Source organism: Mizuhopecten yessoensis, unplaced genomic scaffold, assembly GCF_002113885.1.
Source record: "Mizuhopecten yessoensis strain PY_sf001 unplaced genomic scaffold, ASM211388v2 scaffold716323, whole genome shotgun sequence".
Classification (NCBI taxonomy): Eukaryota; Metazoa; Mollusca; class Bivalvia; order Pectinida; family Pectinidae; genus Mizuhopecten; species Mizuhopecten yessoensis.
The window spans coordinates 349011-376919 of NW_018480059.1; the positions used below are offsets into that span (position 1 = coordinate 349011).

The following is a 27909-nucleotide window of genomic DNA, read 5'->3' on the forward strand; positions in this document are numbered from 1 at the left end:
GGCCTTTAAAACGTTTTGGAGACATATTTAAAGTTTGAAGATGGCGCTCAAATTGATTTGCGGTCAGAGTTCAAGGGGCTCTCGTCCTGGGATGTCTGTAATGTTCGTAGTGTGGACGGGATTTTTGTTCTTGATTACTGTATCAGAATCAGACCAATATACAGAAGAGAAATGTAAGATTGAATTGGATGAAACAGTAGGAAACTATATAACGCAGGCCTATCGTATAGTAACCACAGACCTACGTACTTTACTAAAGCTAGCGATAAGCAGGAACCAAATAACTACGAAGCGATCACATTTACCAGTTACTCTGGGTAAACTTTCTAGATAAGTTTTTTATTGAAGATCGGATAACTTTTTTAAAGTGAATTAACGTTCGGTTATGAATGATGTATAAAATCATCTAATGATGTATATATACAATCAAATGAAAAGCACTAATGTTACTTGGCACAGATTCATGACAGTTAATCTGTATCTACGGTGTAGGTTCCGGTTTTTGTACAACGGTAGAGAGAGAGCAGTTCATTTAGATTATTGGTGCGTTATAGCACTCTTAAAAGCCTCCCAGGTAGGGGTACATATTATATATATGGGGCAAAGAAGTAATTCCAACAGTGTGGACAAGTTTAGGTTGTCAAATTTTCGGAGCAATCCGCTCCTTTTTCAAGACACATTGAAACAGAACAGTTACATTTACATCATATTACAAGAAGATAGAACTGATAAAGACATATATATATATATATACTAAGTCCTCCTCCATGGATATGACTGTACGTCATGTTTGAAAATGTGCTTTAATGACAGAAAACAGGGCAAGGATTGGGAATACTGTTATGCTAGTGATTATGTATCCAATTTTCAGCAAGCGCTGTACCCCATAAAAAAATAAAATAGGAATCAGTTAATTATTTTGGGCTAATTGACATAAGGACCCTACTTCCATTGGGCTGGTGTTGACTCTCCTCCCCTTGATATGATTATGTAGAAGAACTGACGCTCGCCAAAAATGTAAAATTATTTGGGAAAAGATTATAGTGTTCGAGCATTCTGCTGATGTCGAGCAAGTCAAACCACTAAGGGATCATCTTTGATCATTATACCTCCCAGCATCAGAAGGTGCACTATGACTTCTCCAATCTCCATGATGACAAAATTTAATAGACTCCCTGAAGTAGTTACTATGGCCACATAACCTCATCAACCTGACCTCCCAAATAATGTACAACTTTGAGACGACCAATATACCTGGCGTCTGAAACCTTATGATATACTTTTCCTAGAGATGGACCCAACATTTTAAAAACTTGAGAATAATACCCCTGAATGGTTATAATTAACCCAAATGAAAAACAAGATAAACAAACTCTATCAAAGATCATACATCATCTATTCAAAGACCTTATCTACTATAGAAATTACTTCTAAAGGCATACAAAAAACATTGCAAGGACTATCTATAACAATATATTTTTACACAGAAAGCAGTCGAAAACCAATACTTGGACATATGATAAACACAAAAGGATATAAGTCATATTGGGGTTCCATCACTAAAACATCCTGTGAATTCCAGCTTATCTAGTTTGTTTATTACATCTCAATAGCTTTTGATGCTGTAAGCAAACAGATCAACTGACAATGGATTTTAAAATTAGCAAGGCACTTAACAAGGTATTAGTCACCCTCTTTTAATTTACAAACTAATAAAAAAAACTCCAATATTTTAGGAAAAGAAACTAATGGATAAAGTGTTTCTTCACATTGTGAACACAAACTTTCATGCAAGGGTCAACTATTACAGCATGTGTGGTCCCGACAATGATTATGAATGATGAATGTTGACAAATTAAATTTTACCCATCACCAATACTGTAGACTAGAGTGTTTACTGTTACTGTTGTTTCAGGTTTCCATCTGACATTGGGATATAGAGAAGTAGTTTCATCCAACTTAACAGACAACAACAATAGTGACAGAGTTACCTCTCCATGGCGATGTTACTGCTATGAGGGACAAAGACAGTCATTGTACCTTCTCTGGTCAAATCCAGTGGTATGTAAAAAAGGAGTTAACATCCACAGTTACCTGTCCTTCAGTCAGTATTCTATTGGTCATTCCTGGGTTTTCAGTAACGTGTGGTTTCTCTGAGTACTCATGATCTTCTCTCATATTAAGACCCCCTGCATGATACCACTTGGGCCAACAAGAGTGAATGATATAAATTGAAAAAAAGTTGATCCACAATTGTTGTAAAATAAATAAAGTTCAATATTTTTGATATATAAGCAGTACACACAACCTGTGCAGCTGTACATGTAGTTATATCTATTTGACAGCTCAGATGTTGAGGCAAAACTCTGTACTGTATAATGTTGATTTAACCAACTTTGTCAAAATAATATCTTTATCACTGTAAATATAGACCCATGGACTATTTATATACCATCTGCAAAATAGAGACTCAGACTATGTGACCACTGTCATTAAGCAGCTATTTGTAAAACAGTATATCCAAATTCTAAATTCCCTTTACCTGTACAACAGTTGCAGAAGATAAGTTTGGTATCGGTAGGACATGCATGGAGTTAAAAAAACGTGTTTGACATCCATACATAAAGTATATTAATATTGAAAATGAGTTTCACAGATTGACAAAGTTAACTGATAAACATATTCATGTTTTAATAAGTTCATCTCATAGTGATCTCCAAAGTTGTTGTTTTATCAAATTGTGGAGCATTGTATAAAAATCACAGGGAATGATACTGAGGTTATTACAGTGTTATTTATATCAGGAGATTTTTTGAGCTATTGTTTAGCATCTTACATCAAAACCACATGCATGCTTAATAGTGATGAAATTTGTTTCAAAAATTGTTGTAAAATGTATAATTTTTCATAAATATGTGAAAGAAATCTGAATGTTCATTGTGTGTTACTACAGATCAAGCTTCAATTTGCTAACAACGTTGTACCAGAACAGTTTGTCAAAATACATGCAGACTCTGAGGAAGAAACTTGGAAAAAGACAAACACCCAAAACCCATTTCTCAACTTTATCCAGCAACTCAATCTTTTCTTCAACAAGGATAGGGAGGACATATCTCTGACAGCTTTCAACAAGAGTTGTGTAGCTGTGCAGACTGACTCATCCTATACAGTCTCATTTAGTGTTAAATGTGAGTACATACCTATCCTAGATTATCTCCTTAAGTGTTACATGTGAGTACAGACCTATCCTAGATAATCTCATTCAGTGTTAAATGTGAGTACAGACCTATAACCTACTAGCTAGATAATCTCCTTCAGTGTTTAATATGAGTGAAGACCTGTCCTAGATTTCTTACAGTGTTAAATATGTAAAATATGAGTATAGATCCGTCCTATATAATCTTCATCAGTGTTAAATGTGAGTAAAGACTTGTCCTTCAGAAACTACTTCAGTGTTAAATGTGAGTATAGATCCGTCCTATATAATCTTCATCAGTGGCAAATGTGAGTAAAGACTTGTCCTTCAGAATCTACTTCAGTGTTAAATGTGAGTATAGATCTGTCCTATATAATCTTCATCAGTGTTAAATGTGAGTATAGATCCGTCCTATATAATCTACTTCAGTGTTAAATGTGAGTATAGACCTGTCCTTCAGAATCTACTTCAGTGTTAAATGTGAGTATAGACCTGTCCTTTAGAGTCTCATTCAGTGTTAAAAGTGAGTATAAACCTGTCCTTTAGAGTCTCATTCAGTGTTAAAAGTGAGTATAAACCTGTCCTTAAGAGTCTCATTCAGTGATAAATATGAGTATAGACCTGTCCTTCAGAATCTACTTCAGTGTTAAAAGTGAGTATAGACCTGTCCTTTAGAGTCTCATTCAGTGATAAATGTGAGTATAGACATGTGCTTTAGAGTCTCATTCAGTGTTAAATGTGAGTATAGACCTGTCCTTAAGAGTCTCATTCAGTGTTAAATGTGAGTATTGACCTGTCCTTTAGAGTCTCATTCAGTGATAAATGTGAGGACTGAACTATCCAGTATAATCTCCTTCAGTGTTAAATGTGAGTATGTGTTACATTCTGAGTTGATGTATACTCCTAGTTAGACTTTGAATATATATGTGAGTGCGGGCCAAATTTATATATAGATGCATTGTCTCTTTCTGTTTGAGTACAGACCATTTCTATGCCTTCCCAAATTAACTACAGGGTCAAAAGGGCACTCATGTTTGACAGACATTTTGTAGTTATTTCACAAATGGTACACTCTTTCATGTCTTGTAGTATGCTTAATGTGAGTAAAGACTAAATTAATATTGCAGAAAATGTTTTTGTTTTCAGATGTTGAACTGTGGTACGTAGCATACCTAGCTGCAGGCATTGTCATCTTTCTGTCAGCAAAAAGCTGGAGCCAGTAAGTGTGAAAGCATAATTTAAGGATCTTTTGTTACTACTTCTCAAAATATGTATCAATAATTTTGAAATTATTTGCATTCAGGAATAGCCATTATGTATAAAATCATGTGTGTAAGGGAACTTTCTTTTCATATGCACTTTTTAAAGGGTGAAGGATGGTATGATTATGCCAGTGTTACAGTAACAGATACCTACACTACAGTACAGGTGTAACCATCAGTGTAATAACCTCCATTGTTTACCTGTTACAGTAACAGATACCTACACTACAGTACAGGTGTAACCATCAGTGTAATAACCTCCATTGTTTACCTGTTACAGTAACAGATACCTACACTACAGTACAGGTGTAACCATCAGTGTAATAACCTCCATTGTTTACCTGTTACAGTAACAGATACCTACACTACAGTACAGGTGTAACCATCAGTGTAATAACCTCCATTGTTTACCTGTTACAGTAACAGATACCTACACTACAGTACAGGTGTAACCATCAGTGTAATAACCTCCATTGTTTACCTGTTACAGTAACAGATACCTACACTACAGTACAGGTGTAACCATCAGTGTAATAACCTCCATTGTTTACCTGTTACAGTAACAGATACCTACACTACAGTACAGGTGTAACCATCAGTGTAATAACCTCCATTGTTTACCTGTTACAGTAACAGATACCTACACTACAGTACAGGTGTAACCATCAGTGTAATAACCTCCATTGTTTACCTGTTACAGTAACAGATACCTACACTACAGTACAGGTGTAACCATCAGTGTAATAACATACATTGTTTACCTGTTACAGTAACAGATACCTACACTACAGTACAGGTGTAACCATCAGTGTAATAACCTCCATTGTTTACCTGTTACAGTAACAGATACCTACACTACAGTACAGGTGTAACCATCAGTGTAATAACCTCCATTGTTTACCTGTTACAGTAACAGATACCTACACTACAGTACAGGTGTAACCATCAGTGTAATAACCTCCATTGTTTACCTGTTACAGTAACAGATACCTACACTACAGTACAGGTGTAACCATCAGTGTAATAACCTCCATTGTTTACCTGTTACAGTAACAGATACCTACACTACAGTACAGGTGTAACCATCAGTGTAATAACCTCCATTGTTTACCTGTTACAGTAACAGATACCTACACTACAGTACAGGTGTAACCATCAGTGTAATAACCTCCATTGTTTACCTGTTACAGTAACAGATACCTACACTACAGTACAGGTGTAACCATCAGTGTAATAACCTCCATTGTTTACCTGTTACAGTAACAGATACCTACACTACAGTACAGGTGTAACCATCAGTGTAATAACCTCCATTGTTTACCTGTTACAGTAACAGATACCTACACTACAGTACAGGTGTAACCATCAGTGTAATAACCTCCATTGTTTACCTGTTACAGTAACAGATACCTACACTACAGTACAGGTGTAACCATCAGTGTAATAACCTCCATTGTTTACCTGTTACAGTAACAGATACCTACACTACAGTACAGGTGTAACCATCAGTGTAATAACCTCCATTGTTTACCTGTTACAGTAACAGATACCTACACTACAGTACAGGTGTAACCATCAGTGTAATAACCTCCATTGTTTACCTGTTACAGTAACAGATACCTACACTACAGTACAGGTGTAACCATCAGTGTAATAACATACATTGTTTACCTGTTACAGTAACAGATACCTACACTACAGTACAGGTGTAACCATCAGTGTAATAACCTACATTGTTTACCTGTTACAGTAACAGATACCTACACTACAGTACAGGTGTAACCATCAGTGTAATAACCTCCATTGTTTACCTGTTACAGTAACAGATACCTACACTACAGTACAGGTGTAACCATCAGTGTAATAACCTCCATTGTTTACCTGTTGCAGTAACAGATACCTACACTACAGTACAGGTGTAACCATCAGTGTAATAACCTTCATTGTTTACCTGTGTTACAGTAACAGATACCTACACTACAGTACAGGTGTAACCATCAGTGTAATAACCTTCATTGTTTACCTGTGTTACAGTAACAGATACCTACACTACAGTACAGGTGTAACCATCAGTGTAATAACCTTCATTGTTTACCTGTGTTACAGTAACAGATACCTACACTACAGTACAGGTGTAACCATCAGTGTAATAACCTTCATTGTTTACCTGTGTTACAGTAACAGATACCTACACTACAGTACAGGTGTATCTATTGGTGTGATGGCTTCCATCATTTTCCTGCTGATTTTCCTAAGAAAACTGTTTCCACAGGTAAATTAAATATTCATTAATCAAATATATGTCTGAATAAAGAAAAAGGTTAAAAAGTGACAGTAATTATTTATGATGATATTTACCCTTTGGATATTTTAAACATTGGTTCATAGTCCAAGTAAACAGTGTGAATTTCTTCTGACAATGAAAGACTGCATTTATAGTAAAGGTTGTTTACAAAGAACAAGTTTTTGTAAGTATGTGGGATTTTTAACTCACCTGGTCTCCATGACTGGTGAACTTATGTCATGGTAAAGCATCTGTCACCTGTCTATTGTCAGCTTTTCATTTTGAAACCTCTTTGGGTTCTCTTCCTTCATCGTTGCATGAAAACATTTGAGATCCCCATGAATATTATTGCAAGGCATAAAGATATTAACATGCTCATGCTACAAGGATTGGTGCAGGAGTCCAGAACCACCCATGGATACTTACTTCTTGGGTCATAAACAAGAACAAAATTAAATATCCACATTATGATTATGAATAAAATTGCTGGGCATGAATAAATGAATGTCAACACTTCTGCTACTAAGATTGACCCAATCACCTAGCCTGGTCCCATGGGCTTACTGTCTGGGTTATAATATGGAAACAGTTGAGATCCCCATCCAACAGCCGCATATAAAACTGCTGAAGAAATGAATGCACTCAAGTCCTTGGTGTTTTGCTTTCCCCTCTGGATTAAGTCCTTGTCACAGCTGATATTTATTGCATTGTTTTTTAAATCAAAATTTTAAAAATCACAAATTTCAGATGAGCTATTAAACCCCCTGGACCTCTTGTCATGTATACTTACAATAGTATAATGTAACAAATAATACTTATAACAGGAAACAATGTTTGAGTCTCATGGTTGATGATTTATGTTTTGTTTTATTATTCTTGTATATGTTGCCGTGTTACAGAGCCTTCGAAGGATCAGCTACGTCATGATTGCAGCTGCCACATCGACGTCACTCTGGTTCTGGACCTATTTTATGAAACAGATGTTTGACCCAATCACAAGCACGCTGATCCAATATTGGCAATACATCCTTGGCTATGTCATTGTTACGGGCCTCATAAGTTTCTGTGCCTGCTACAGATACGGTCCAGTGACCGATACCCGCAGCCTTAACCTCATACAGTGGTTTATACAATTGGTTTCCCTCATTCTTGTTTACCAGGGGACGCAGATACCTGAGTTATCTGTGGCCATCATTGTTGTGTTACTGACACTCTACAATATACCAAAAGGATTTTACAGGAATAGATTAACATACTATCTCAGGTTAGTGGATATGTTATACATGTATTACTAAAATAGATTTACAATTGATTTTCATTGCTAGCATTGTTTTAATGGTAAAGTAGATAATAACTGCTTTCTTAGATTTAATTCATATTTTTATAACATTTAAGCCTGCTACAGATCCCTTGTTTTTACATTGTATTTTGTGCCCAATGAAATATGGTAATATTTAGTATAATTTCTCTTCAATTTAGTGCATCAAATATAGTCTTTAAAGATATATTTCAGACTTATTAATATAAATCAACTTGGCATGATTCAGGTTTAAGTTTTTCACACCGAAGCGTAAGTTTCTGACGGAAGATGAGTATATCAAGCAGGCAAACGAGGAAACCACAAAGGCACTAGAGGAGCTCCGCAGCTTCTGTCAGAGTCCTAAATGTGATACATGGAAGGTCGTCAGTCACCTGTCCACACCTTTAAAGTAAGAATCTGTACACATACACCCCTTCCTGTCATTATTAATATTCCTTAGCACAGACTGATAAACATCTGGCAAAAGTCATTTTCTGGAGATTTATTTCTTAATTTGAGTGTTTCTGTTTTCATTTTTGTGTGTGTCTTAGTGGTTAAGATGAAGTTGAATGCAATTGGCCATTTTGGCTGTTGTATAGTAATCACAGTTGGCTATTTTTCTATAAAATGATGAGATTTACCACTGGTCTATATTTAAGCATTAAACTGTATTGATGTGGCATTTACAGTCTATATGAATGACACTGTTTTGTAGGAAAACATCATAATGTGCACTAGCACATTATGCATATCAGAGACCTAAATATAATCCACTGCATTAAAACTGCTAACAAATAGCTAATACATGTACATTGTATTTCTACTCCAATACCCGATGCTAACATGTCCATAATGTTGAAAACTAAACTATGCCAAGTTTAATGAAATTGATTCAGGCTAGACAATATGGTTTCACTTCAGAAAAAATCCACAGATCTTAATTGTTTATTGATGTTTTAAAACTGTTAGCAGCTGAACACAACATATTGTTGTATTTCCCAGGCTATAATGTTCAGCAAGTTTACTTTGAACTTTTGTTGAACAGATGTTCAAGTAAGTTGAAAAGGCATTGATTGTTGGGTTTGTCAGATTTGGTAGTAAACAGCCTATCACTTGGAGAAATCCTACAAAGTCAGACATGAGATGACCTTGTACCGCTCTCACAACATGCATCTTCACTAGATTGATAGAGCGAGGCGGAAATCCTACATAGTCAGACATGAGATGACCTTGTAACGCTCTCACAACATGCATCTTCACTAGACTGATAGAGAGAGGCGGCTACCTTGTCTATCTGTCATTCTGATGGCAAGAGAGACAGGGGCACAATGACTATTGACATGAATTATCGAAACATGTGAGTGTTAAATATAATATAATCATTGATGAAAAAACATGTTCATATAAATGGTAGGTGAACAGAGATGATGACTGCTGAGTTGTGTTTACAGGTTTGCCAAGTTTGTGGAGGGAGATTCCTGGCACGTTACAGATCAGGAACTACTAGAGTATGACAGTGGGCCTGAACCAACACCTCCGGTCGATCCAGACTCGTCAGACGAAGATGAAATGGACTTCATACTTAGTTCACAATAGTTTAACTTAATTCCTTTGTATTATAGACATTCATCATCTCACCCAAATCACAGTTGATCAGATAAAATAAATTCATCAGACATGTGAACTTCATGAAACCACATCATCATTCCACATCTCATCTTGGTCAGAAAAAGTATTTTGAAGTGTGTTTATTGAAATGTGAGCTTAATATTAACCTGAAGAGAATGGAACATAATTCCAATGAATTCACATCATTTCAACAGAAGCTAAACATGTTTTTATCTTATTTATTTAACTTGACTATAATAGCAGTTAAAATACAGAGTATAACCAAGGGGTAATGTGATGAAAACAAATGTTATACATTTATAAAAAAGCATATATCGAGTGGCTATTTGGCAATGGGGACTGGATGAAGCATAATATATTCAATTTAAATTTCCTTTGTGTACATATTTCTTCCATGTGTTTTGTAAGTGGTGAGGGTTTGTGTTTGTAAATAGCATGTCAGTGTGTGTGTAAATCATTTCCTCATCATTCCTGGTATGAGTGTCATCCCTAATTTGCATGTATATACCTCACCTAGCCATTGATGAAATGAGTGCCATGCCTCATGTGTGAATTGTTCACCCTACCATTGACAGAATGAATGTCATGCCTCATGTGTGAATTGTTCACCCTACCATTGACAGAATGAATGTCATGCCTCATGTGTGAATTGTTCACCCTACCATTGACAGAATGAATGTCATGCCTCATGTGTGAATTGTTCACCCTACCATTGACAGAATGAATGTCATGCCTCATGTGTGAATTGTTCACCCTACCATTGACAGAATGAATGTCATGCCTCATGTGTGAATTGTTCACCCTACCATTGACAGAATGAATGTCATGCCTCATGTGTGAATTGTTCACCCTACCATTGACAGAATGAATGTCATGCCTCATGTGTGAATTGTTCACCCTACCATTGACAAAATGAGTGTCATGCCTCATGTTTGAATTGTTCACCCTACCATTGACAGAATGAGTGTCATGCCTCACGTGTGAATTGTTCACCCTACCATTGACAGAATGAGAGTCATGCCTCATGTGTGAATTGTTCACCCTACCATTGACAGAATGAGTGTCTTTGCTTTAGATTTAACATTGATAGAACGTTCAAAAGACTAGTGATAGAATGAGTATTATCCCTAAATTTATATGTAAATAACTTGGTGATCTTACATTTAATGCAATGTAAGAACATATGCCATGGTTCAGTATCCATCGTCTGCCTGGCTTTTTTTCTTTCCCACTCCCCAGTCCCCCTGCTACTTAACTAGTAAGTTGGTACTCTGGAATCAGTCCTTCTGTCAGTCAGTTTATCACTTTGCCAGGGACATATTCCGTATACTCTGTCATACACAAACACTAACTTTGAATGCAAGTACTTCTTGGGAGTGTCACATACTCAAATCTATTTTCATGTCCCGTTATTTACAGTTGTAGCTCTTTGTTACTTATGTATCACTTTGTCTTGTTAGGTATATTGGATACACATATACTCTGTCACATGTAATTGCCAAATTTTGTATGGGAGTACCTCTTTGGATAGGGAAATGTCATTTTAAAACCAGGTCTTGTGTCCCTCTATAACAGTTATGTCCCTTTGTTTATTTTTGATACTCAAGTTTGTCCCGATGTGATTGACTATGCATTGCTCTAATTCTTTGCTTTGTTTCTATAACTGCATGGTTTCACTGGATTTAAGGTGATGCTCGTAACTTAAGTTACCACTACCACAATATGGTAGGCACAAATTCAAGTGAGTTTGCACACAATCCATTTGGAACTACACATACCGTATACAATTATTTAAATGTAGCCATTGAGCACATATTTGTTTCGGATCATGGTAAGATGTGCTTGAGGATAAAGGCTTCTTCAACACACACTCACTCCAGAGTTTTGAAAAATGTAAAGCTTCTAAGGAATAATTGTTTAGAAAAGAAAGAGTGCTGTACAAGTGTTGTATAATGACAATAACGATATTGCTGTGGTTGTGAAAAAATGGAGTTAAATTCATGTTTCCAAAGTCTTTAAAATTGAATCTCATATTTGTGTAAATTGACACAGCGACTCTGATCAATGTAGTGGTTGGGGAATAGTTTGGAGCACAACTCTAAAAATTAAGTGATTTCATTGCATTTGGTTTGATAAATGAAGGAATCAACCCAAACACTATAAACTATCTAGTTCCTTTATTTTCAGAAATTTTCAGAAAAAAACCCATTTCTTTCTATTTTCTTGTTGGAAATTGGTTTCATTGAAGTTCTGTATATTTTTGCAGTTTTTTGTTATTGACTAGTATAGAGTTGATAATTCTTAAGTATTCTGTCACAATAAATGAGAGTTTGTTACCAAAGTCACTCCTGTATGTACTGCAATGCACTTACATCAGGCAAGTATTATGTGCTGGTATCATTTTGGGTACATAAGATGTGTTGTGTTGATTTTCAAAGGAATAAACTTATCATTTTTAATTTCCTAACTTGTTATTTTCCTTATGAGCTTCTTAGTTGTTGTGGATTGAAATCACTTACTTATTTTCAGATATTTTATAGCAAAAGAAAAAAAAGATCATCCCTGGGCTTAAGAATGTATTTGTTGCATAAATTCCCCCCTCCCCATCTTTAGTGGTGGAGGGGCGTGTACAAAAAAAAAGAGGAAATGTTAGTGGAGGTTAATCTCCAGAAGTACCTGAAGTACCTCATTTTGCTTGGAGCATCCCTGGACCAAATGAATTCAATGTTGTACAAAGAAGGCTTTAGTCTCCCTGGTTGCAGAAGGGGGATGCCGAATAGGAAAAATTGTAGTTAATCTTTAAAATACAACCAATTAGTTGGCCAATGGTAACCACACTTTATAAGAATATATTGCTCACATGGTCCTGATCACGTGCTACTATTTCTCGAATTGATCATATATCCAAAATGGCCACCCTGTCCTCTGATTGGTCAAAACTTTTAATCAATAATTCAACCAGATCAAACCCAGCCAGCTTGTTACATAGAAATGCATGTTAGCAAAATGATTGCTGCACTGGAAAAGTTTTAACACCAAAATAGGTGACAATGACCTTTGATTTTCTAACACCAAAATCTTAGGTTTTCCTAATAAATACCAATGGGTATAGTCATCCAATGGAATGACAAGGTCCAAGATTGGTCATTCTCGCACCTCAGACAGAGATATCCCACGTTATACCCCATGCTTGATTTGTCTATCTGGTCCGATCTGTCTTGTACCTTTACGTGACATTTCGCGGAATTTTTACACTGCAATTTATTCAAACGCACGTAAACTGCTTGAAATTGACAATTTGCATTATAAATGTTCTATTTTGTCGTTATATGTATAGTTTTGATGTTGTTAGATATTTAATGTTGTAGATAAAATATGATCTACACTGTGAAATACATTGTTATCTATGTAAGGACGGACTACATTTTTACGCGGAAGCATTCAAATGTAGCTTTAGTAGTGAAGAGGTCATTATCATTTGAGGCCCAATTGAATACTTGTAGTTTTTAGCAAAATTGAATAGTTCTTTTCGAACTAAAAGGTCTGAGGAAAAAAATCAATTACCTGTAACTGAGCGAGATTGGGTTATCTCAGTCTCGAGGTTAGATTCTGTAACATCCCAACCTCGGCTTCCGCCTCGGTCGGGATTTTGTTATAGAATCTTAACCCTCGACTGAGATAACCCAATCTCGCTCAGTTACAGGTAAAAGATTTTATTATTAGCTCACCTGGTCCGAANCTGGATAAAAAACATTGATAGTTGAACGTTTTCACCTCAAACCTAAACAGGGTTTAATCCACTTGTCTGCATAATGTAAAGATTAATTTAATACTATATTTGGAAAAACATGTTAACAAGGAAATGACTGACCTTTTCACCTCCAAATCAGTAGGATTTCTTCCTTCCTCCATTTCTAACTACAATCACAACTTAAATCAATCCCATTGCCATTAACAATGTTATTTCATTCCTAATTTTTGATGCCATGTTTTGACCACATTCTTTAAATTCTGTGATAACTGCTATGATCTCAAAAATTTCTGGAAATGAATGGGGGGGGGGGGGAATAGTTGACTTTTGTATCTGCTTCATAAAATTAATAACTTATATATATTTTTGGATGACAACGAAATGTTCTGAATGTTTTTTGAGCCTGGAAATGATTTTTAGCCCAATGGGTGATCATTGACATTTTGACCTCAAATTACTGTAATGAAAAACTTTCCTTTACTGATCCTCCTTCTGGTTTAGTTGAACAGTAAAGAGTATAAGCAGAAGAACTCTCAGAGACCTACAATATTTTTGAAGGTGACTTGAGTGAAGTATTACAATTTTGTAACAGAGACTTGTAGCAAGAAAGAAGAATGTAACAAGCTGCCAGAATTTTGGAACCTGTGTCACCGCCCATTACTGTGCTAGTGGTCATCTGCAATTGACCAGTCCACTTCTGCCATATTTCTCCCTCCTGCATCAAAGTCTTTGACCTTCTGTTCCAGTACCACACACGTGATATGTGTAGATGTAGGGTTACATTTAGTCTGTTTAGATAAATTTGACATTGACCAACTTATTTTATATATATGAAAGTTACAGATGTATTCGAGGTATGTGTGGGCAGGAAGAATATTAAAAAATACATTAATTCCACAAATCACCAAAAATGAACCATGGCACCATGATCATGAATGATAGGCGATGAACAATCAGGATGGGGTGTTGTCAAAGCAGACATGTTAAAAATATAATACAAAAGACATTATTAATTATGGAACAGCCAATTAAAACATAATACAGTGATTTACGTTTAATTGAGGTTAAGCACATGTTGTATATCAATTCGACTATGAAGGCATTGTTTATGAATAGAAAAAGCAACGTGACCAGATTCCTTAATATTATTTCTCGGAAAGAAACGTGTCTGTATCCTTAAAGTTACGCGCGTCAAATTCTACAGGCTTATTAGAGTTATGTCCCTTTAAACACATGTGCAAGATCCTGAAACAACCGTAATCCGTGCTAAAGAATTAATATCCTTTATATAATGTGTTTATTCTAGTGCGATATTTATTTCATTTTCGTCTAGAAACGCTAGTCGTCAAAACACTTGAGTTAAAAATCAAACCTGATATTTTTCTAGCCCAGCAACACATCTAGCCTAGAATAAGACTTGCATATGTGTCGGAAATAACAGCATAGCCGTTTTACTTACACTTTCAATATTGGGTAATGACGAAATAGTAACAAAATATATTGACACAAATATGGCAATGGAACTGACTTTCCTGGGGACGGGATCTGCATATCCATCGCCTACCAGAGGAGCGTCATGTATAGCACTTCGATTAGGTAAGTCTGAACCCTTCCTCTACCATTGCCATTCAGACTATATATACTCTCCCCTATCACAGGGATTACCTGTATATCACACAGACTAGGTAAGTTTGTACCCTCCCCTATCACTGGGATTACCTGTATACCACACAGACTAGGTAAGTTTGTACCCTCCCCTATCACAGGGACTACCTGTATACCACACAGACTAGGTAAGTATATACCCTCCCCTATCATAGGGATTACCTGTATACCACACAGACTAGATAAGTATATTCCCTCCCCTATCACTGGGATTACCTGTATACCACACAAGACTAGGTAAGTATATACCCTCCCCTATCATAGGGATTACCTGTATACCACACAGACTAGGTAAGTGTGTACCCTCCCCTATCACAGGGATTACCTGGATACCACACAGACTAGGTAAGTGTGTACCCTCCCCTATCACAGGGATTACCTGGATACCACACAGACTAGGTAAGTGTGTACCCTCCCCTATCACAGGGATTACCTGTTTACCACACAGACTAGATAAGTATATACCCTCCCTTATCACAGGGATTACCTGTATACCACACAGACTAGATAAGTATATACCCTCCCTTATCACAGGGATTACCGGTATACCACACAGACTAGGTAAGTATATACCCTCCCCTATCACAGGGATTACCTGTATACCACACAGACTAGGTAAGTGTGTACCCTCCCCTATCACAGGGATTACCTATATACCACATAGACTAGATAATTATATACCCTCCCCTATCACAGGGATTACCTGTATACCACACAGACTAGGTAAGTATATACCCTCCCCTATCACAGGGATTACCTGTATACAACACAGACTAATTCTATCTCCAGAAGTCAATTGTGTGGTCAGTGATGTTTTTCGCTCACTTTTAGAGCCAAATACAGGCTGTTTCCTTTAGCTAAAAAGTGCCTGATTTTTCAAAAATGACAAAAAATGAGGAATATATTACCAATTTCAATAAAAATAATGCAATATTTTCCCATTTCTTAAAGGAACAGGCTGTTGTAAAATTTAGTTAAAAAAACACTGATGTCTCTTAACCCTATTTTTATTGAGATCCAATATCTTTACAGCATGGTTAGGGTTCTACCTCAGCAGTTCCTTTATGATTTGAATGTTATGAAGTTCTTATCAGAATTTTTGAGAGGACTTGTACATGTGTTGATAGTATATTACATAATTGTTAACATTTTCAGTGATTTTATCATAAACTGGATGTACATGTACCAAGGTCAGGCAGTATTGTTGTCTGTACATGGACATATAAGTATGTCTACATGTAGCATTAAGAATTATGATTAACTAGTATTATTGATACCTTGTAAACATATCATATCGCCCCTTCCAATTGTTGTGTATACCTAATGGTGTTTCAGAGGAGGCTGGTGTATGGCTTTTTGACTGTGGAGAAGGATCACAAGTACAGGTCATGAAAAGTAATGTAAAACCAGGAAAAGTTGCTAAAATTTTCATCACTCATCTCCATGGAGACCATGTAAGTCCCAACAGAAATGTTTGAATCAAATCCTACATTTTCTGTCACCATTGTTCAATGGCTTGGTGACCACATTAAGACATGCACTGTTAGATGCTGAAATAACTGAAGAGGAATTTCTAAGTTGTTCATTTGTGTATATCACTGCAAGGTATTCCTCACAACAACGTTAGAGGTTTATCACAGCGAGATACTTTTGACGAGGACTGTTGCAGTCGGCATAATCATATAAAATAAAAAATAGCTGATCAGCGTTCTCTTATGTTATAGTACATAGAATTCTATAATTGACTTTTTGATTTATAAACCACCATATTGACACAACCTTTCAACTAAGAAGCATTATAGCTAAAATATACATGGTTTACAGTTTTACATTTTATATCGTGATGTTTGTATTGTTTATCCTACATGTATAGTGACACATTTACAGAAGTACAATTATTGCAATTATGAGCAGAAAAACTTCAACGAAAGGTTTGAAGTGGCAAAAAGGCATTGCCTGCTGTATGTCCTTTCATTGGCTAGACCTTTTCTGATGCTCTTTTCACACTTGATAAAGTATATATTCCGTCTTTGCGAATTGCAGAGTTATCTTCTCTTGTGAGCAGGTATTGATTGTTACGTCATTTGTTTGTGAGAGTAACGTCATCAATTTTTGAGAAAATGACGTAATTTTTTCACACAAACCAATGACGTTACAATCAATACCTGCTCACAAGAGAAGATAACTCTGCAATACGCAAAGACGGAATATGTTGCTTGCAATTGCTCTACAGGAAAAATGAAAAAAAAAAAAAAGCTTTTTTGTTGTATCATCTGCTTATTTCCAACAGCTTCAATGATAAACATACATTTGTATCGGGTTATATAATGGGTTGTTGTTTTCACAATCCTCCCAATGGTTTCACCTCTGTCATCATGTAGATGTTTGGACTGCCGGGTTTGATGTGCACCATCAGCCAGAACAACCAAAGGACAGACCCTGTGGAGGTGTATGGCCCAGTAGGCCTCCGGAAATTCCTGAGGGTCAGTCTGGAGCTGTCACGGTCACTCCTGGGGTTCAGCTACACTGTCCATGAACTGGAATGTTTACCTCATCAATACCCAGACGACTGGAATGTAAGTCATTCTACAGAAGTATAACTGATATCTGCTGACTAGTAATACCATATTCCTATTTTACCCAGTAGTTTTCCATTGAATGTTATATTTATTTCATGAGTGTCATTGAATATCAATATTTAATGATTTTGCAGTATATTGATATAAGAAATATATAACTGGTATTCAGTTAGAAACCATCATATTTTCCATTTATCACATTTTTAACAGATACCTGGCCCAAATACCAAGTGAGTTCACATCCTGGCACATCATCTGTTTTATACCATGGAATTGTCATTAACATGACCAATTCTACTCCAGAAAGAATTTTGACTTAAATTGATTATAGAGCTTTCCCGGGGCAAGAGAGGTCATTTTCTTATAATCAAAGGATGTAGACCTCCTTTGGGGTAGAGGGTCGGCTGCAGTTGGATAAATAGGGCAAATCTTTAAAAGAGTACTCCTTGTATTTATGTGAAAAGATTTGTACAGAGCTTGGTATTGAGCATTCCTGAGAAAAGTGAATTCAAGATTGAATAAATGAAGAGTGTGGCCTCCTGATATCAAAGTGAATTTCTCATTAAGTGAACAATATCACTTTTTTTTTAAATGGATAGAATTGTATATCTTACTGCTAATAATGTTTCATATGATACCTGGTCAGCTGGATTTTTTTAGAAAATCAATAAGGCAAGTTGAAAAAAAGTTATTTCTAAAAAGTGATGAAAAACGTTTCTCTAAAGTTGAGTGATTTTAAAAACATTGAGTCCATAATAAAGTTTTTCTTGGAATTTTTCATAGGTATGCTATCTGATGGTATGTCACATAGTACATGGTAAAATACTGTGATATCTTATGATAATGTGGTGCCCAAATGTGGTGTTCAGATAATGGTTTCAATATGTATTTCTAAATACAGACATAGTTAGTCTACTTTGAAGGAAAATATCTCTATCTACTTTTTCAAAGAACTTTTTCAGATGCATGTGCATATTTGAATAAAGATATAGTAGAATTTGCTCAAGTTGAAATTGATTAGACAAATGAGTTTAAGTTGTCTTGGAGTATGAAGACAGAAAAATACAGGGACCAAATCATATGTTGACTTATATAGCAAATTTGATTCACACAAGTTCAACTTACTGGTAAGTGGATTTTTAAGACTGATACTAGTACATTTATGTTTAAGACTTACACAATTAAGAATTTCACTTAGACTGGTACAAAGCTAAAATGCAGAATATGTTTCAGAAGCGATGGAAGGTGGACCATTCATCATCTAGCTCCAAATGTCATCCTAATGAGATCGATGGACACACGATAAAGCCAGACCTCAACTCAGTCTGGCATATGTAAGTGAATGTTACTGCATACTGGCATGTTCACCACCCTAAATGGTTTATTGTGGTAAAATAACTTCAAACAAACGGTAGCACTCTGGGGCACATCAAGGATTTATTGTCATAGACGATGAAGTGGAGGGCACCAGTTTTAGAATAAATGTTAGAGAGTACCATACTCTCTTTCAGTGTAGGTGTTGATTGAGTAATGGATTCACTACCATCAGAAATTAGCACTAAGAAATCAACCATTTTAGATAACGTCAAATTGAGTAATTGCCAATACCAGACTGTCAAACAATGTTTCGATGGTCACATGTCACAAATGTACACACAATATCTGTGTCACAAATGTACACACAATATCCCTTTCTCAGGTCAATGTCTAATTTTATTGACCATCATATGATGCCATTTGAACTCATCACTTGCCAGGAAAGTATTAAATATAAGAACATTTCTTTTTTAGTTTCTCAGATGGTAAGATGGAAGTATCAGCAATTTGGCTGAAGCACAGGATTCCCTCTTTTGGCTTCATCATTCAGGAAAAACCATTACCAGGAAAGTAAGTTTAAATCAAATTTTCTTTTTCCATAGTGTTATTCGTCCCCCACTGGTAATACTGAAAAGATCTGTTAAAGGGCACCCCTCCTGCAATTGCCAAATTTTGTATGCAGGAACCTCATTGATGGCAAAGGGTTGCATACTCTTTTTGCTCCACTGTATACAAATTTTGGTCCTTTTAATGTTAAAAACGGGTTAATTTGTCTGGAACATGTCACCTATACTTTGTCGCCTACAACTGTCCTATTTGTATCCAAGTGCCTCTTGGGATGAATGTCATGTACTGATTTGTAATATCAAAGTTTGCTGAGAGGTGGGGCTACTTTGGATAGCCCACAGTATTTTATGTTGTGTTATTGTATATTGAATAGAGTATCCAAGTTGATACCTAGTTTACTGTATAAAATATATTATATCTGGACCAACTAAGGAAACTTGTACCATCTTTGAGCTACAGAAGAAAAAGAGAGAAGGACATGATTGATGTCATTAAATCACCAAGCAATCTTGACCATGAAATGAAGCAAATTTAATGAAGGTGTGGAAAGACAAGGAATATTTCCACAACATTCTAAACATGAAGTGCCTAACAACTTCTTTTCTATCTCACAGAAAGTGTGGTGTTAGCACTAACAGTAAATATTTTTACAAAAAGACTACATCAGCTTTGAGGGGAAAAAACTCGTATATAATTATAGATCGCTAATATACATTGTATATTTAAGAAATAATCAACATATGTGTGTGCATTATGTAGGAATATATAACGAGGGTGAGAAAATGTTGGTACAAATAATTAACAAAGACCGCTTCGGTCTGAGTTAATTATTTTTCCAACATTTTCGAATCCCGAGTTATATATNACGGCCTGAGTTAATTATTTTTCCAACATTTTCAAATCCCGAGTTATATATTCCACCATAATGCACGCACATAAGTTGATTATTTTTATTCTACCACGTCAAATGTAACTAATTGTAAAGTTTTGCTGTCTTATAAGACGACATGACCTAGATAATTCGATATGCAAATTAGACGCTGTTCTTTTGCGCGTGCAAGATTTATCACATGATCGTGTTGACTCGTTTTAACTTGATCAATGTCGCGCCAACATTTCTCAGTGCGTAGGGTTGGGATTCCCAGATTGCGTTTACTTCTGAAACCATCATCATCGTACCGATATCAAGCGGATTTTCTTGGAAGTGCCAGTGATACAACATCATACGATAGGCCTGACATGAGTTGGCATATTAAGTCGGTTGCCATGATGTGATGGAAAGACGCTGACCGGCTGATCATGACGTGACCTTCACCTTCACCAGACAGCTGTGTTTTGCAACCACTGTTCAGACCGATGCTACTTTTTGCAACATTATTCTTCACACACGGTATGTACACTGTAGGTGAATACTCGACATCACTTTGATTTTTTGAAAGCAGACGACGTTTTGCAGACCAGAAACAACTGAACACGTGTGACGTCAGACACAATGTTTATTTCAATCAATCAAACATTGGCACGCTATCGACATTGTTCGTCAAAACATGAAATCAACGCTTGACAGTACATAAACACCCTGCACACATCGTGAAATGTATGGCACTACCCAGTCAAGTAAAGACAGAAGTAATTAATGATTTACCCTTTTGTCTTCAGACCTGTACATTTTTAATGTCAATAATTAATAAACCATTTTCACTGCACGAACCCACATACTTTTGATCTATAGATTCGTGTAATCTTTTGAATGGCAGGCCTGTCAAATATTTTTATCCCGCCTGACAGTTATGCTATTTATGTTAATTCATTATAAAATACGTGGAGGTTGTTGGAACAGCATGTGTGCGCACTATTTCACGTGCATTGATTATTGGCACGTACATGGTATATCGCTCAATAATGCACTCTTTTTAACCAATGAAAACCGTCGTTACATCACAGACGTGGTAGAATTGCACATATTATTGCATTTAACTGTTGTTTAATATTTCATTATAGAGATATTTGAGTCTGGTGTCGAGGAACTAAATAGATTCCATATTGGATAGAAACAGAACTTAATTGAATTGAATATTGATGGGTTTGTATTTTTAGCTCACCTGGTCCGAAGGACCAAGGTGAGCTTATGCCATACCGTGGCGTCCGTCGTCCTTCCGTCGTCCGTCCGTACGTCAACAATTTCTTTAAACGACTTCTTCTTCTTAACCACTGGTTGGAATTAAACTCAATTTAACTGGAAGCATCCCTAGGTGGTGGGGATTCAAAATTGTACAAATGGTGGGGCTGACCCCCCAGGGGGCTGAGGGGCGGGGCCAAAAGGGGTCAATTTGCCCATATTGCTTTAAGCGACTTCTTCTCTGGAACTAAGAAGTGGATATCAACCATATTTGACTGGAAGCATCCCTAGGTGGTGGTGATTAAAAATTGTACAAATGGTGGGGCTGACTCCCCAGGGGGCTAAGGGGCGGGGCCAAAAGGGGGCAATTTGGCTATATTGCTACAAACGACTTCTTCTGTAGAACTGTGCACTGGATATCAATCATATTTGATCAAAAGCATTCCTGGGAGGCAGGGATTTAAAATTGTACAAATGGTGTGGCTGACCCCCCAGGGGGCTGAGGGGCAGGGCCAAAAAGGGTATTTGGCTATACTGCTTTAAGTGACTTCTTCTCTGGAACTAAGTGATGGATATCAACCTTATTTGACTGGAAGCATCTCTAGGTGGTGGAGATTCAAAATTGTACAAACGGTTGGGCTGACCCCCCAGGGGGCTGAGGGGCGGGGCCAAAAGGGGGCAATTTGGTTATATTGCTATAAATGACTTCTTCTGCAGAACTATGCCATGGATATTGATCATATTTGGTCGGAAGTATTCATGGGAGGCAGGGATTCAAAATTGTACAAATGGTGGGGCTGACCCCCCGGGCTAAGGGGTGGGGCCAATAAAATGTATTACTTGGAAATGGTTGAGATCCCCACCATATAACCATATATACAATTGCTGAGTATAAAGAGAAGAATGCACATTTGCTTCCAGGATGTCCCTAGGGTCTGGCCCCACCCTTGGAGACATAGTCCCTGGGCCATAACTTTAAAACGGTTGAGATCCCCACCCCAAAACTATATATACAAATGCTGGGCATAAAGAGACGAATGCAATCATGATATCAGAATAGACCCTGGGGTCTGACCGAACCCCTAGGGACCTAGTTTCTTAGTCACAGCTTGGAAACAGTTGAGAGCCCCACCCTATAACCGTATATATACAATTGCTGAGTATAAAGAGATGATTGCACATATGCTTCCAGGTTGGCCTTGGGGACTGCCCCACCCTTGGAGACTTAACCCCTGGGTCATAACTTTGAAATGGTTAATATCCCCACCCCAAAACTATATATACAATTGTTGGGCATAAAGAGACGAATGCAGTCATGATATTAGAATTGATCCCAGGGTCTGCCCCACCCTTGCAGACTTGGCCCCTGGGTCATAACTTTGAAACGGTTGAGATCCCCACCCCAAAACTATATATACAAATGCTTGGCAAAAAGAGACAAATGCAGTCAAGATATTAGAATCGATCCTGGGGTCTGGACACAACTCTAGGGACCTAAATTCTGAGTCAAAGCTTGGAAACAGTTGAGATCCCCACCCCATAACCATACATAAAATTGCTGGGCATGAAAAATCTAATATAGCTATGCTACAAGGATTGGCCTTGGGGTCTGGCATATTCCCTTGATCTCATTTGGAGAATAGTTTGCCATGATTGCTTAGGTATCCAGGTGAGCGATACAGGCCCTCTGGGCCTCTTGTTTCATAGACTCAACCAATTATTTACACAAAACTTTGTCCTTAGCCAAGGGAAAGTCTCTAAATCTTGTCACAAATGTATTGGACATATAAGATTTTATACTAGGAAGAGGTCTTTATATTTAAGTATGTTCACTATACATATATGTAAAAGTGCTGAGTTAACATCACTTAAATGTTTCTGTATATGTTTTCCAGACTGGACCCACAAAAGCTGAAGGCACGAGGACTCAAGTCTGGCCCAGAGTACGGAAAACTGAAACAGGGATTTTCTGTTACTCTTCCTTCAGGGGAAATAGTAAGTGCTGTGTATTTATTAGACTTGTTTCTTGCACTCCCTATTCAAGCAGAATAGGAGGCTCATGGAAAAAAGTAACTTTGGTGACATGTAATGTCAATGTACCTTAAACGGGACACCTGTGGGTAAGTGGGCCACTAAAATGGGCACCCCCTGCAGAATCCAGGGTTTCCTTCTGTGCCTTCTACTAAGGGGATATTGAAGAAACCAAAATTGATCTGTTACCCTCATGGCGGCACTTGGGATCTGTATCTTTTCCTTTTTTATTTCTCTTGTTTTTTTTCGGAGGTCCCTTTGCACCCATCATCATATGACCTTATAGGTGTTTGGTACCGTAGAATAATAACAAGGATTCATATCCATTAAATTAATGCCTGATAAACAAATATTTGCTTAAAGAGCAAAAAAGTTGAACTTTCCAGTTTTTATGCAAAATACTGAATAATTTTAAATATATATATCTGTACTTAAGAAAAGTATGTTTAATCATTCTACAGGAATGAAGTTACACATTCAGTTAAACACCTGTCTTCATTGATGAGTTTTAAAAGCCTTAAAGATGGGTTCCCTTCAATTCACTGATTACTGAATCTCAATTTTTGAGTAAAATACCATGCTGATTGTCACAATTCAGATATCAATTTACTATTCTCACTGAGTCATAACAGAAAAACACAAATCTCATGAAGACTGCATTTGAAAAGTACAAGTGAAAATAGTGTACAATGTCAACATCGATAATGACTCATTTTGTACACGAAAGCTGACTGAATAAATTCCATAAAAATTAAGATAAAAGTAGAACTTTCTTTACTCCTGTTTATTGATATGTTCTATTGAAGTAACCTACCCTGGCATAAATAAATACTAGCAATGCAAGGATCTAATTTCCTTTAGATTATTTTGGTATAGATATATGAAGTTTTCTTGATTATTTGTAGACATGCTTAAGAGTGAAATGATGGAAAAATTTTGTAAATCTATTTTGCTACTGTATCAAGTATAGATAGATACCATATGAAGAGAAAGACTGATTTGTATTTCAAACTAGTTAATAAATGATCAGTGAAATTTATAGTATTCTTCTAGAAATCTCAGAAGCGTTATATTGTTTGTTTGGTCATAACAGTATAAAACATGATGTTAAATGTATTAAATTCTTACTTGTTATCAGATAAAACCTGAAGAAGCCATGGGTCCTCCGAGACCTGGTCGTAAAGTCATCATCATGGGAGACTCGTGTGATTCATCGGAGCTCTACAAATTGGGTCACGATGCTGATGTCTTGGTACACGAGGCAACACTCGAGAACGAACTTAAGGACAGTGCAATTGAGAAAGGTCACTCCACACCAAGTATGTAAAAACGTGACAAATGTTTTCATGGCTTTCTTGTTATTGTTGTTTCTGAATGGCAATTCATCCTCCGATTGCTTTGAATGTGTGATGACCATCAATGAAGAAATATCCCTATTGTATTTTTTTAGTGGTGGGGTGGTGGTTGGTTACAAAGTAAAAGTTACTAAAACTAGAAAAAAATTCATTAAATTTTATATCCTGGTTATAACTCTAGCTCCGATAGTCTAACTGGTTTGTCTTCAAACTGAATAACCACCTCTAATATCTTTAAAACTGCTTTATTTATGCTATCACCCTGTCCATCTGTCTGTTCGTCCGTTAAAATTTGTGAACACAACAAGTCCTTAGGTTTTCAACCAAATTAAAATGAAATTTTGTATGCATATCAGATATCATATGAAGATTTACTTATCATAAAATAAGGATGTTGCATCAATTTTACAGAATGATGACCCATCAATTTTTTGATAGCTATGACCCTTTTTAACTTAGAATTTCCCCTTAATTGGTGTAACATTTTCTGGTAGTGTGAAGTTTGTGAATGCACCTAGTCCCACTGGAAAAAGACAAGCCACAGAGTAAACTACATACATGTATGTTTCTACTTTGCACAGACATGCATTGCCCTTCCTGAATTACATGAATTCCACAAATTTGTTGCAGGCATATAATGCTCTGCTTGTGGTGATCATATTCGTGTAATTTTCTTTTTTAATGATAATTTCAATCAACGGTTTACCTTGGTACTCCATTTTGAGAATAATAATACAAGGATCATCTATTTAAGATTAATTATTTTGTAGATATGGCAGCTAAACTTGCCTCGGAGCTGAAAGTTAAACAGCTGGTCCTTACTCACTTCAGTCAGCGATATAAACCACTGGCAGCTGAAATTAAGGTAAGCGAACTCCCTAATCGCATATTTCACCAGACAAATCCATTTCTCATACAGAATCCAGCCATGTTTTCTTCTTTGTAATAGCAGTAATTTCTAATATTGTTTGAGCATTTAGACAATATTTTGCACAATGCTGTGATCTCAAATTTCAAATACAAATTAAACTCATAACTTTGATTGACTGATAGAACTTGTGCAATGTGAAATAACTTAGAAGCAGTCACTTGTTTAAACAAGAATTCCACGGAAGTGGATGTGTCGCCTGCGCAGGAAGCTGGGAGATTACGAAGAAATAGATACACTTTTCATTTCAAGAAATAATGTTAAAAGTAAGCAATAATCATAGATTATGTTTTTGGATGGCATCATTTTGTTATATAATCTGTTATTCTGGGAAGAATACTCTGAGTTTTAAGGAACTTGCTATGGATACTCATTGTCTCAATTCCAAGTTTAATTTGTATGATTTGTCGGATGGTTTCCCATAAATAAATGAATAAACTTGTGGATTATGATGTTAAACAGCTAGTGTTGTCAATAACATTTGAAAATGCAAGTATGCTTAGCACTGCATGAAGTTTGAGTTTGATCGGCCCAAGGAAACTCAAGTTATCACACGAAAACAGATTTTCTATTTATAGTAACAGTGACCTTGACCTTTGGACCTGAAAAGCAATCCCAAGCAAGCACTTTTGATAAGGAAGCAATGCATGAAGTTTGAGTTTGATCGGCCCAAGTAAATTCAAGTTATTGCACGAAAACCTCTGCACGGACGACGCCGACACCGACAAAGCAACACCTATGTGTCACCAGCTTTTCGCAGGCGACACAATAACCATCTTTGGATTGTTATTAGATGATATGAAATGTTATCATTTATAAATTGGAAATATCAGTTATAAGTCGGATTGTGATAATATCAGTAACATTGTATTTCTACAGGAGGGAGATGAGACGGTAAAGAAGTTGCGTCTCGAGGCTATGGAAATTCTACGAGAAGACCAAGTAGTGGTGGCGGATGACTTCATGTCACTTAACATCCCAATGAAGTCAGCAAAGTCCTAGCATACCAGGCTATTTAGTCTAACTTCATGGGACCAATATATCAGGATTTCTAACCCAGGCATTGTGCTGGCTTGTATAAGAAGAAATATATGGCCTATCGTTGATGCTTTCTTTCATTTGCTCATGTGCGATAGAAACCATGATCAGCAAACAGTGTCTGTCAATGTGACAAGTGTAGCCGCTCCCTGACCTGGGAAATACTGCAGTGTCCAAAGAACTTGTGTATGTGACGTTGAGATATAAGTATGTAACTGCCATTAACTTGAAAACAGCAACATCTAAACTACAATAAACTTCATGATGGAATGGTGCAACCAACTGTGAGCTCTTTTATAGGATAATATCTACGCAGACAAAGAGAAAACTACTACATTGTTCACAGGGACATGAAGAAACATCACAGGCCACTTCGATGATTTTCCTTCATTTGGCACTTCTTGATGGTAAATTTTATCTAGAATAGCCTTTCTGTTAACAATAGGCTACAACAAAATTCATATTTGATTGGTATTGATGTCTTTGCAACTATTGATTATGCGAAAATGGAGATTTTTGTTTGTGGTTTGACTCAACGTTCTTGTTGCAGACTATTATTCATATATTGATATCATTGTTTGCAAATAATCATCCTTACATAATACTTAGGATCATCACAAAATGTTTCCTTTTGTCAAAGTGCAGTGGTAACATTTTTTTTTTAGCTGAATTTGTGGCAGTAACTTTTCAAATGAATGAAAATATGCATTTGACTTGTATTGCAAACAAGTCACAGAGGGGAACATGAATTCTACATTTATGTGTTAAATATTTTGTTAGAATTTCTTTTTTTACACCGTTGTATTAAAACGATGAAAACAGAATTTGTGTTTCTTTGTTGCCTTCATTTTGGATACTCGCTTAGAACATTTATGTTCATAAAATGTT

The 27909-nt window shown here is 36.4% G+C and overlaps 2 protein-coding genes across 3 annotated transcripts; both read left to right on the forward strand.

Moving 5' to 3' along the window:
• The first annotated feature begins 13 nt into the window (after window positions 1-13).
• On the forward strand, window positions 14-10915 carry LOC110443046 (nuclear envelope integral membrane protein 1-like). The gene is made up of 8 exons (XM_021487013.1): window positions 14-173; window positions 1916-2061; window positions 2954-3188; window positions 4343-4415; window positions 6637-6730; window positions 7642-8006; window positions 8290-8451; window positions 9494-10915. The coding sequence occupies exons 1-8, from the start codon at window positions 41-43 to the stop codon at window positions 9636-9638; spliced, it is 1353 nt and encodes a 450-aa protein (XP_021342688.1). The 5' UTR covers window positions 14-40; the 3' UTR covers window positions 9639-10915.
• Window positions 10916-14642: 3727 nt separating this feature from the next.
• LOC110443057 (zinc phosphodiesterase ELAC protein 1-like) lies at window positions 14643-27845 on the forward strand. 2 transcript variants are annotated; one of them, XM_021487027.1, is made up of 9 exons: window positions 14643-15018; window positions 16423-16541; window positions 17469-17663; window positions 18900-19000; window positions 19458-19553; window positions 23565-23664; window positions 24839-25019; window positions 25826-25920; window positions 26863-27845. In XM_021487027.1, exons 1-9 carry the CDS (start codon window positions 14934-14936, stop codon window positions 26983-26985), a joined length of 1095 nt encoding a protein of 364 aa, XP_021342702.1. In that variant the 5' UTR covers window positions 14643-14933; the 3' UTR covers window positions 26986-27845. The 2 variants fall into 2 exon arrangements, with proteins under 2 accessions (XP_021342702.1, XP_021342703.1); XM_021487028.1 differs by having other exon boundaries at window positions 18903-19000.
• Window positions 27846-27909: the final 64 nt, after the last annotated feature.

Coding starts and splice junctions, on each gene's coding strand:
- LOC110443046 (XM_021487013.1), top strand. CDS start 41: ATGGCGCTCAAATTGATTTGCGGTCAGAGTTCAAGGGGCTCTCGTCCT. Junction 3,189..4,342: donor AGTCTCATTTAGTGTTAAAT/GTGAGTACATAC, acceptor TTTTGTTTTCAG/ATGTTGAACTGTGGTACGTA. Junction 8,452..9,493: donor CACCTGTCCACACCTTTAAA/GTAAGAATCTGT, acceptor TTGTGTTTACAG/GTTTGCCAAGTTTGTGGAGG.
- LOC110443057 (XM_021487027.1), top strand. CDS start 14,934: ATGGCAATGGAACTGACTTTCCTGGGGACGGGATCTGCATATCCATCG. Junction 16,542..17,468: donor CTCATCTCCATGGAGACCAT/GTAAGTCCCAAC, acceptor GTCATCATGTAG/ATGTTTGGACTGCCGGGTTT. Junction 19,001..19,457: donor CTCAACTCAGTCTGGCATAT/GTAAGTGAATGT, acceptor TTTCTTTTTTAG/TTTCTCAGATGGTAAGATGG.